The following is a 12,357-nucleotide window of genomic DNA, read 5'->3' as shown; positions in this document are numbered from 1 at the left end:
CTATTCCCTCGCCAAGTTGTCGGAGGCCAACTCTCTACCTCTCTTCCCACATCACCACTCTTTCCCACAACACTCTCCCCACGTGATGCATTCCTAGGCACAAGCATGCGTGGACCAGCATGGTTCATGACCAAGCTCTTTGTCTGGAGGCTCAGTGATGCATTTCATTCAGACATGGGCAGAACTATTGTAGAAGGCTACATCAAACGACAAAAATTAAAGTGACTCCTACTCTAAGCTTGGAGGAGTACATCTACGTCCGCTAGATGGGTAGCGTAGAGAAGTTGGGGATGTGGGCCTGCGACTTCGATGCTGGACAAGGAGACACTACAACACCCGCTTATCGAAGCATTTCAATCCACGATACCCAACGAGAAGTTGCTCAGGTCAACAACCTGTTCTTCCTTGACCGGGAGTGCCACGACGTGCCTACATCAGTCTCCTGGCCTTGTTGCACTACAACATTAATCTGGCAGAGGTTGGTGCAGTCGACTGGAGGACATGGCTGACTTTTACAAGTCATTGGCCGAGGTATACTCAATACAAGTGCCATTCATTGTAGACGAGGTTCACCACTCAAGCAGAATATGGTGCCATTTTGTCATGGACGTTCACAATGGCGACCGAAAAGCTGGAGCAGTGCACGGCTTTAGGGTCAGGAATAGCTGGGCTCAATAGGTAGTTCAAAGAGGTGCTTGAAGGAGGGGTAAGGACGGCAAGAAGAATGCGACCCTTTAAATCCGGAACCGTACCATTACCTTGATGCAGAAGGACAAACCAGACGTCCTCAAAGTTCGGTTTCCGAACAAAAACCTGAATGAAGCATCTAGTTGTTTTAAATACTTCTGAACTTTGTTTGAGAAAGTAGTGTTTGCAAACTTGTTTGAAATGGATTGTATCTGTTTTGAACCTGTCTTGGTGTCGATTTGAATTGTTTGACTCTGGTTTTAATAGTGGTTTCCATGCTTGGTGTTTTACTCTCGGTGGAGTAGTGAGACATGGTGTCTTGGTATTGTTTGAACCTCCGAACCATGCAAATGGGATGTCTAGGGAGCGTTTCATTGTATGCTTGAAAACCTCGGAATGATGCAGACAGGATGTCAAGGGAGCGTTTCTGTATAGACTGGAAGACCTCTGAACGATGCAGACGGGATGTTTGGGGAGCGTTTAGTTGTATACTTGAAACCTCCAAGCGACGCAGATTGTGGTCTAGGGAGCGTTTGCTTATATCAGTCTTCTAAGCTGATGGCCTAGACCTTTTTAGGTTATTTGCAAGGGGAGTGACGATCTTCATATTGTAGACCGGGAGTGCTCAGCAGCACTGTTTGTTGTGTCTTGTAACATGCATATGTGAGCATTTGTGTTGCATTGTGATATGCCAACCATTGAATATTCCTAATCCGGTGAGATTGCCTGGGTATGTAATTTTTAGTGCATCAAGACACCTGTTCAAGGTCAACACGGTCTGGGTGTGATGGCTAATTTTACTACGCCGGAATACCAAGAGCTTTGATCTTGAATGAGAAAACTGATTGTCCCTTGAGTACATAGAGTCTGGTACATAGAGTCCATGTCTACTCAGCTAGTTCTTGTCCCTTGGCTATTTTTGCAGGCGTAATCGACGGCGATTACAATTCTTTCAAGAGGGGGGTATGTCTTAAGTTTGTGATGTGGCATCCCCAACGTAAAGGATATGGTTGAGAGGACCAAAGAAGATGTGGCTGAGGGGCCTAAGGGGTTAGGGTTTTAAAAACTGAACCCCTACCAACTATGGACACCAACCAAGGGCCTAAACCTTGAAAAGACCAAAAGCTTAAGGGCTACTGCAAATTTCTATTAATTGCGCTGATATGCTTTAATTTAATTTTTAAGTTCTCTTCTGAGAAAGGACCAGCTCAACTCAACATTGAGCAAGATTTGGAATTTTTCCGATTTCTCTCCGGGCAGTTCAGTTGGACCTCTACAGTCGAGGATAACTGTTTACAAGTGAGAGGGATGTTGCTAAATTGGCTTTATTTGACATAAATATAATTCTAATTGAATTATTGGATTTAAAAGTGAGGGTTTTCTCGCTTGGAACACCAAGGAGAAAAAATTCTAAATGAATTATTGGTATTTTAAGTGGGAGGGTTTTTCTCACTGGAGACATCCGAGTACAGAATATTCCTAGTGTATCATTCAAAGTAATGACGGAAACACTGAGAAGGGGAATATCTGTAAGGCCACAGGAACGGGTACTTCTGATATGTCACATCGGATGGGTGACAGGGAGCATTGGGAAGAAGTATTCGACCATCCAGGCACGGACATCTCTGATGCGTCATAGGATGGGTGACATAGAGCATCGTGAAGGAGATTGTACCGTAAGTTCGGTAGAAAAAGACTAGGTGATGGGTATTCTTGATGCGTCACAAGGTGGGTGACGGGTGCATCAGAAAGGGAATATCCATAGTCAGGAGGAAATTGACTATGGAAATTCCGAACCGTGTTAGAATTGTGCACAAGGAAAAGCAAGCACTTGAATGAAGATGGGTTCAGAGGAAACTTTGAGGAAAAACAGATGCTTTCTAAGAAAGCGGGATTGCTTTTCGGGAAGTTAGATGCTTTCCTGTGAGGAAGTCTAAGTCTGTTCCGCTACTGTACAGATTTTCGTAATTTGTGTTGGCTGAAATTGGCAGTTTTATGCCATGCTTTTTGGGATCAGACGCTTTTGGTATCAAGTGCTTTTGGACTAGAGCTTTTGATGCTCTGCTTTTGGGCATCCCTTGTACTCTTTACAAGAGCCCTTGGGGCTAGTCTTTTGAGGGCATCTGTAGGCAGAGTCTCCATTTCTCTCTCTCTCTGTTCAAGTTCAGTTCAGTTATTTCAGTTATTTCTAGTTTTCTCACGTGTGTTGCTCAAGATCTTTGGCTGAAGTGTCCGAGTCTATTACAACTCAGGATGAGTGCTCAGGACGCACACACAATTCCTTTAACTTAATGTGCAAAGAATAGAGAGAGAAGAGAATAGAATTGTGAATGAAGGTTTTTTCACACAGAGAGAGAGAGAGAGAGAGAGAGAGAGAGAGAGAGAGAGAGAGAGAGAGAGAGAGAGAGAAGGAAGACTAACACCAGATAGGGTCCCAAACCCCCTACATGGCCCCCCCACACTATTGGTAGAGTGGTATTTGCTTTAGATTGCACGAATGCTGATACAGTGGTTCTAGATGGTGAGATGTTGATGGGATCATGCACTTCGATGCGGGTGCCGTTTGTACGGAGAGGCTAGAGGCTGAATTCTGAAAACGCTAGGGAATCTGGGTGTGCATAGGCTGAGAACTGAAAACACTGATGCTGAAGATGATGATGGGCTGCAAATTTTAACGCTGGTGCTGATCTGTGGATGGGATGCTGAGGGATGCAAAAATGCCAAGGCTGGTAGTTGTTGGAAAACGCTGATGCTGGATGGAGAACACCAGAAGGCTGAAAATGGTGGTGAATGTAGGGGTGCTGCTTCTCCTAAGGGCGCTGGCTGCCCATGCGATACTGAACTAATGGTGGAAGTGGTGAGCCCTAGGCTCACCTTTATAGGTCTGGGAAGTGGGGTTGAGTAGTGCTGGATTAATACCCCATGACTTCATTTTTGCAAGATCATGTCACTCATTAATAAACTATAACCTTTTAATATAGTTGCTTCATATGCCCTAGGCTCACCTCTATAGGTCTGTGAAGTGGGGTTGAGCAGTGCTGGATTAATACCCCACGACTTCATTGTGCAAGGTCATGTCACTCATTAATAAATTATAACGTTTTAATTAGAGTTGCTTCATATGCACTAACTACCTAGGCAAGTTCTAATGTGTCAAGTGCACATCTAACCTTGTGTACGTGGACAAGCTACTTCATGGCGTGGGTTCAATCTAGTTCAGTCTGTCTAGCTTAGGAAGTGTTCTGGCACCTTTGTGAGTCTGTTCGTAGACCGTGCATGTCCAGACACTTAGAGTAGATGCATATCCTCTGGTTGCACACAACATGATCATCAGATTTCCATCAAAACCCATCAGGAGCATTTTTAGAGTGCATAGACCTATTTTCTCTATTTTAGCCAATTTTCACTTATTATTTTTAAGTGACTTTTGTTGGGAAGTGGTCAGGGCAATTTTGACAAGCAAGTATATAAGAAACCCTAGCGCTAGCACTTTCTGGCAGAAGAGGCAGCAGGAACCTTGTGTTCAATAGTGCACCTTCTCGGCAAGACCCCCCGGCAATCAACCTAGCGTTTTCAGCCAATAGAACCAGCGTTTTTCTCTAGTGCAGATCAGCCCAGCGTTTTGCAACTTGCAGATCAACCCGGCGACAGCAGAGCACAGGGGTTCACCTAGCGTTTTTGCATCAGGACAGCAAGAGGCCTAGCGTTTTTGCATCAGCAGGACAACCTTAGTGTTTTGCAGCTTCTCCGCGACAGAAACAACATAAGCATCAGCATTTTCAGTTTTCGGCACATAGATTCCGCACCGCAAGCTCCAACCTCGCAGATCTCACCTTCCTGCAGCAAATCCTCACCGCACGATCAGATCCACTGAAGTTCGCAAATGCAGCTCGCTATTCACAGATTTCAGCATTGGTGTTTTCGTCGCATCATCGTCATCGCCGTCGTCATCGACATAGAGTTAGAATTCAGCAAATAAAGATTTGCAGATTTCAGCCATTAGCGTTTCCAGATTTCAGCCCGTCTCATCGTCGTCGACATCGTCGGCAAGTCCATTGCATTGTAGAGATTTGTGTAATCAATAGTAGACCGCTCTCGCCATAGAGGGTGGGGCCTTCGGAAGAGGGTTTGACAACATTTTCGTGTCGTATTCTTCTCTCTTTATTTCTCAGTCTCAGCACCTTCATTCACAGTGTTCACCACTTTGTTTGTGCCCATTGCACTCTCTCACTAAAGGAACGGAAGGCTCTCCCTTCCGTAAGTAAAAGGAACCCTTGAGCACAGCTCGGAGCACTCATCTTGAGCAAAGTTCAAGATTCACATCCGCTGCACCTTACATAATGCCAAGTGCGAACACCCCCTAGTGCCTACACCTATTAGACACTGGGAGATGTTCGTGTGCAATCACAGCTTATGCAACTAATCAAAGTGCCTGGACATGCATGTCCTACTGATAGCCTCACAAAGGTGCCATAATACTTCCTAGGCTGTCCTAAACCCTAGAAGTAGGAGTACAGCTTGTCCACATGCACATAGGATTAGATGTGCACGTGACACAAGAGCATGCACAAGGTTTGTCGTAGCTAGCATATGAAGATTTATGCTAGCCTCTAGTTTTTAGGTTCTATATAACGTGTTATTTCTAAATTTATCCATAAAAAGATAGGGTTTTGGCTTCTCTTTATACTGATAACCTTACCACCTATGGGTGCTTCTGTTGTGATGCTATGCCAATGAACCTGGTAAATATTAACCTTACGATCTCAGGTCACGGTTGGGACGTCAAAAGTGTTGATTGGCATCCACAAAAGTCTCTATTGGTATCAGGTGCGTCTCTTTGTCTATAATCTTGTTCGAATGTAGATTGAGTAGGCCTAGTTGATGTGGTCAGAATGTGCATGTAGGAGGGAAAGACCACCTTGTGAAACTGTGGGATGCCAAGACTGATCGGGAACTGTGCACTTTGTGAGTATGGAACCTTCTAATTTTTGGTATATGAGCTGCTGTAACCTAGTTGAGTTTTTCTGATATCAGGCATGGGCATAAGAATACTGTCCTTTCTGTGAGATGGAATGGCAATGGAAACTGGGTACTCACAGCCTCCAAGGATCAAGTTATCAAGGTCTGAATGATTTTTGCTAGGATGCTTGCCATGAAATTATGTATTTTGATGGTTGTTGCTCATGAGTTCCCTCAGTTTCAATTTTCATGGCTGTGCAGCTCTATGATATTCGTACTTTGAAGGAACTGGAATCCTACAGAGGTCATCAGAAAGATGTTACGTGTAAGGCTGTGTTTTTGAACAAGTCAGTTTTGCCATTCTCGAGTTTTGCATCAAGATTAGGATGAGCATGCTTTTGAGAGGACTATCGAATTTGCGAATTGTAACAGGAAGTGAGTAAGAAAAAGTGTTACAGACAAATTGTTTTGACTGTTTGGTTGCTGGTTTGGGCTATGATTTCAGTTATCTTTAAGGAACACTTCTCAAGGCATGATTAATTTGCTTCATGTTTTATTTTTCCCATTATTTGTGGTTTGAGAGGGGCTTACCTTTTCTACTTGTGTGCTCATTATTCCTCTTTTTTTCGAGGGATGCAAACTCCTCTTCTTCTTCTTCTTCTTCTTCTCTGTGTGTGTGTGTGTGTGTGTGTGTGTGTGTTATATATATATATATATATATATATATATATATATATATATATATATATATATATATATATTATATATATATATATAGAGCAGTAGACTTTACTTTAAACCTTGATTTAGCTTTCACCCATTTAATTTGTCGTCCACTTTACCTGTACTTTCAAGACACAACAAAGGGGAGAGGGATACAGGCTGCTAGATTGCACCTGTATGAGTAGACCGACACCAGATTGGCCCCTAACGTAGGCGCCCCTTTCAGTATTTCTTTATTGTTCAAAAGAGGGAATAAATGCTGTGGATCCCTACAAGCTGCCCCGCACACACTTGGTTGAATTTCAACTGTTCCGGCCCGATTTCGGCAGCATAACTGTACTAGGACCCTTCACAGTCAGTATTCCCACGCATTGACTGACTTTCCCGACGCATACAGGCACTTTGCAAAACCTGGTGAGAATCTGCAGCACGCTAAATTCTCTGTTTTCTGCCCCGAAAATGCGCCAGATCACCTGTACAGCGGTCCCCTCGCGTCCCTGAACCTCCTCGGGGTATTAGGGGCCGTTTAGGGCCAGAATCCTAAACTTGCAAAAATACACAGCAGGCTGTAATTTACTGTTTCGGGCTCCGTTTCGCGTGCCGGTCGCATCTGTAGCAAGTCCTTGAGCTCCCGCACTTGTAGGGCTACTTGTCCTTTGAATCGGACGAGATTTCGTACGTGAAATCTCTCCGAATCACCTGTACCTGCGGGGGATTAGCCGCTAGCTAATCCAGTACCTGTGCAAGAGGCTCTTGCCTCGGCAATCGCGCATGAATCCACACAACTGTACATTGGTCAAATGAAGAGCCCACTAGTGGGGCATAACATACTGCCAAAGGGGAGAGAGAGGGAAGTGCGTAGCGTGCAGGGCATCACTCCTGGCACCGCACTGTACATAGGAGGGAAAGCAAGCACTCCATAGCTCTTAACCTGTGACAAAAATCAGCAAATGAGCCCTTCTTCCCTTCAAATTCAGCGCCAACTCCTTCTTGCATTGGAAACTGCACCAGAATGTGCCACTTGGCACATTTACAAGCATTTTCCCGTTTCGGGGTTGCCGCCTAAAAATCTCCCAACCGGTTGTCCAGTTGACTTCACGGCAGAGTAAGAAAATGTTCTCCTTGTCATTCTGGAGGTAATGACGTCAACACATTTTCAGGTCCCAAAATAGCAGTTCCCTAAATTTTAGGAGATGCTGCCATTGTATCTTTCTAGGTCATCTGACCCTCTTTGTACACTGCGGCCACACCCAGAACTGAAGTATAGCCTCAATAGCAAAGGATTCCACTTTGGCTAGTCAATGACCCCACTTGGCTAACCATAGTCCTTGTCCAACCTTAGTGCTCTCTTGCCCTCAGGCCTGAACTCCCTCTGGACAGTTCCACACTAGCTATACAATGCAGGGCAGTTAGATTTCCCGAGGGGTGTTTCCAAAAAGTGAAAGTAAATAGATAATAAGAAAGAAATCAACAAAAAGGATAGATAGTAGTCACATGCTGGTGACATACCCCCCTCTTGAAATCTCAAACGTCCTCGTTTGCATCTATGTCGTTCATGCTCCTAGTCAACACTGATGTATTCAACACCTGTCGACACATGTACGACACATACATGCTCATTGTCAACCCTGGTGTATTCAACACCTCGTCGACACATGTATTGCCTGCGTGTGAACCCTGTCCCAATGACATAGTGGTAGTTTCGCTCTCTGCCATTGCTTTGAGCCACTAACTTTCCAATGACAAAATGGTAGCTGCACATTTGCCACTGTCTTATAGTACACGTTGGATCCCGTAACACTTTCGAGCATACCCAAACCGACAGTTCAAGAATGCAGTTACACATGTACTCTTTAATAGAAGCAATTACTGTATCCTTGACAAACTGACAAGAAATACTCACTTCTATAGCACTAACCAAACTTTTGGACATTCCATAAGAGCAATTGCCAAACTGACAATCTGTACAGCTCTAACATTCATGTAACAGGTATTTCATTTGAGCTCACTCTAAATACCATGTACATCATTTGTTTCAGAAGCCATTGTCACACTGACAATCCATGTAGCTCTGAAACTCAAGGGGTCAAGGTAGGTTGCAAATCGAAGGCTTCAAGGTAAAGTGATAACACAGTTGGTGACTTTGCAAGTTCACCTTCTTCCATCCACTTAGCATCCATTGGTGGATAGTTGTTGAACTTTACCAAGTATCGCCTAGCAACCTTGCCTTTCACTTTCCTTTCTTTGTGTGCCAAAATCTGTTCAGGGACCAAGATCTCGTCAAGTTCCTCGACTTCCGGCTGATCTTCAGCTGGCATATCTTCTGGCACATCACCCACATAGGGTCTGAGAAGACTCACATGAAACACATTGTGAATCTTCCAATTGTCAGGCAATTTCAGCCTATATGCAACATCACTGATTATGTCGCACACTTGAAAAGGCCCATAGGAACGCATGCTGAGCTTTGGAAACAGTCTTTCCTTGCCCTTCATCTTCTTTAACCTTGCCTTTTCAAAGCGCAAAAGCACCTAATCACCAAGTGAATATACCACTTCACGACACATCACGATGGTGACGATCAGCTGCTTTCTTTTGCTTTGCCTGAGTCTTTTCTAAGGCCACTTTGACCTTCTTGTACATTTCATCCATGTCCTGAACATACTTATCTGCTTCAAATATCTTGTTCTTTGTATGCAGTATGGGAGGAACTTTCTTGCCACCTTCAACTATCTCAAAAGGTGCCTTGCCAGTTGATGAATGCACTGTATTATTGTATGCATACTCCACCAATGGCAAATACTGCTCCCATTTTCCTTTATGCTCTGACACATAGCACTTCAGCAGATCTAGGACAGTAGAATTTGCCTCTTCTGACTGCCCATCTGTTTGAGGATGAAATGATGAAGAGAATTTGAGCGTTGTGCCCATATTCTCAAACAAGCCTCTCCAGAACAAACTTGTCATGCGTGGATCACGGTCGCTAACAATCGACTGTGGCATGCCATGATACTTGAAAATATTGCTCATAAACAAGCGTGCCATTTGATCTGGCTTTATCTTCTTCCTGACATGAATAAAATGAGCCTGTTTGCTGAATCTGCAAATAATGGTCCAAATACCATTATTTCCTATCTGCGTTCTCGGAAGATCAAAGATAAAATCCATAGCAATACTTGCCCATGGTTTATCTGGAATAGGTAGTGGTTGCAATAACCCTGGTGCCTTTTGCCTGTCAAACTTGACCTTCTGGCAAATTAGGCATTCTCGCACAAAGGCATCCACATCTCTTCTCAATGTAGGCCAGTAGAAGAATGTCTCAACCGCTTTAACTGTAGCATCGAGACCACGATGCCCTGCATACTGTGGGACATGACTCTCTGCTATAACTTTGCGTCGCAATGGCTTTGTGACACACAATCTTCCATGCATCATCATGAACACATCTTTGAGAAGATAGTGTTCATGACGTTGTCCATCCATTAGTTTCTCGAAAACCCTTGCAAAATCTTCATCATTTGCATACTGTTCTCTCATATCATCAAGTTCATGATGATAAGGAATTGACACAGCTGAAATTTGTGGCTTCCTTGACAAGGCATCAGCCACAACGTTCTTCTTGCCTTCCACATGCACAATCTGAAAATGGAACATGGACAAAATATTTGCCCATCGCATATGCTTTTGAGATAACTTTGTCTGTGTCAAGAAGTATCGCAAGGTCTGATGGTCCGTTTGGACAACGAAATCTGCACCTAGCAGGTAGTGTTTCCAACTTAAGAGCGCATGAATCACAGCCAGTAACTCTTTCTCATAGAACTGCATGGTCATCTTTGGCCCTTGCAAAATTCTGCTCTCATAGGCTACTACCCTGCCATCTTGCATTAGCACTGCACCAATGCTACTACCACAGGCGTCACACTGGACCACAAATGACTTCCTAAGATCTGGCAACACAATGACTGGATCCGAAGTCATCTTTTCCTTTAAGAGATTAAAAGCTGAAATCTCTTTGTGTGTCCATCTAAAGGTGAATGCCTTCTTTTGAAGAGCATGTAAAGGTGAAGCAATCTCAACGAAATTTCGGATAAACCGTCTGTAATAGGAGCATAGTCCCAAGAAACTTCCGACATCGTGCACCGTCTTCAAATCTGGCCATGACTTGATCGCTTCAACTTTTGCAGGATCCATTCTGACACCATCCTTTGAGACAATGTGTCCCAGAAAGTGAATCTCTTCCAGAAAAAACTCACTTTTCTTTGCATTGATGAGCAACCTATGACTGCGTAGCTCTTCGAACACAATGGCCAAGTGATGCCTATGCTCCTCTTCATTCTTTGAGTAGACTATCATGTCATCAAAGAATGTACCAGCAAATTGATGGTGTGGACGAAAAATTCTGTCCCTCATCCTATTGAACGTAGCAGGAGCATTTGTGAGACCAAAGGGCATCACTAAAAATTCGTAAAGGCCAAACGTCGTTCTAAAAGCAGTCTTGTGCACATCCTCTGATCTAATGCGGATTTGATGGTACCCACTCTTTAGATCTATCCTGCTAAACATAGCTGCTCCTTCTAATTTGTCCATAATATCATCAATTCTAGGTATAGGGAACCTATTCTTGATGGTATTCTTGTTCAGTGCACGGTAGTCTATGCACATACGCCATGAGCCATCCTTTTTCTGTACCAACAACACTGGAGAACAGAATGGAGATGAACTCGGCTGAATTAGCCCCTTTTCTAACAGCTCTTGTACTTGGCCCATTATCTCTTTCTGCTGAGTCGCACTAACCCTGTACGGAGGCTTATTTGGTGGGCTACTGCCTGGCACCAAATCTATCGCATGGTCCTTGGGTCTCTCTGGCGGTAATTGAGACGGTAATGAATCGGAAAAACAGTCACTATACTGTTGTAAAAACATTGACCTTTCTTTATCTAGCACAGATAAATTTGATTCATCACAATCTGACACTTCATGTGCAAAAACCAAGTACGTAGAAAGATGCTTTTTCATTACAGAAGTAATAGCAGAAGCTGATACAATGGGAATAGACTCCCCTTTAAGCTTTACATCCAGAATGTGAGTCTTTCCCCTGCTCTGTACAATGATCTTTTTGTTGGAGGCATCCATGATTCCTTGTACACGAAACAACCAAGGAATACCTAACAACACATCACATCCGTCCAGTGGCATGATGTAAAATTCTTCAGCATCTACATAGGATTGGATATGTAGACGCAACTTTCCAATGATGGGTGTCACAGCTTGTGTATGGCCAGGACATGCCAAACTTGCCTCTGTTGTATACCCCATCTCTTCAGGTCTGATTCCCAACTTTGAAGCCAATTCTGGGGAAATGAAGTTGACTTTGGCACCTGGATCAAAGAAGATAAGCACTGTTTGATCCGTAACCTTTCCCCATGCTCTGCAAAGCTCAGTTGCATCTGAATTTGGCTTGTCGCCCACCATATCTGGCACTAGACCAGCCATGGGCTTCTTTCCTTTCCTGTCCTCCTTGTCTTCAGAATCAACTGGCCTTTTCTTTGTAGGACAATTGTAAGCAATGTGGCCAGGTTGCTCATAAATAAAGCATTTGTTCTCTGTCCTCAGGACCTTCCTTTGCTCTTCCAACCTGCGAGGAAAACGTCTTTTCCATTTCTTCGCTGGTCCCTTTTCTGGTTCAGCCGAAGCTTTGCCTTTCTCTGCGTTCGCTGGCTCATGAGTCACTTTAGGAACCTCCTTGGAAACATACTTCTTCGCTGAATTTTTCTTGGCTGATCCTTTCTTGATGCTAGTATTGAATTCACAATCTTCTCCCTTGAGCAAACCATTGCCAGTGTTTGCTACCTCAATGAGCTGCGTCAAAGTAGTGACTTTGGTCTTTGTGCAGTATTTTCTCAATCCTTTGGGTAGGCCACAATAGTATTTTTCAATTTGTTCTGTCAATGGCACAAACCTATAGGAAGTTACTGGAAGTAGAGCTTT

The 12,357-nt window shown here is 43.8% G+C and overlaps 1 protein-coding gene across 3 annotated transcripts in view; it reads left to right on the top strand.

Moving 5' to 3' along the window:
- The window catches only part of FY (Transducin/WD40 repeat-like superfamily protein), a 157,915-nt gene that overhangs the window by 35,377 nt on the left and 110,181 nt on the right, over nucleotides 1-12,357 (top strand). For all 3 annotated transcript variants that reach the window (XM_086507648.1, XM_086507645.1, XM_086507646.1), the window contains exons 9-12: nucleotides 5,455-5,514; nucleotides 5,592-5,652; nucleotides 5,722-5,809; nucleotides 5,908-5,971. In XM_086507648.1, the coding sequence (XP_086363774.1) occupies nucleotides 5,455-5,514; nucleotides 5,592-5,652; nucleotides 5,722-5,809; nucleotides 5,908-5,971 (273 nt within the window). The remainder of the gene's footprint in view (nucleotides 1-5,454; nucleotides 5,515-5,591; nucleotides 5,653-5,721; nucleotides 5,810-5,907; nucleotides 5,972-12,357) is intronic.

Source organism: Adiantum capillus-veneris, chromosome 3, assembly GCF_014529385.1.
Source record: "Adiantum capillus-veneris isolate H3 chromosome 3, ASM1452938v2, whole genome shotgun sequence".
Taxonomy (NCBI): domain Eukaryota; kingdom Viridiplantae; phylum Streptophyta; class Polypodiopsida; order Polypodiales; family Pteridaceae; genus Adiantum; species Adiantum capillus-veneris.
This window is presented reverse-complemented; position numbering and strand designations above follow the sequence as displayed.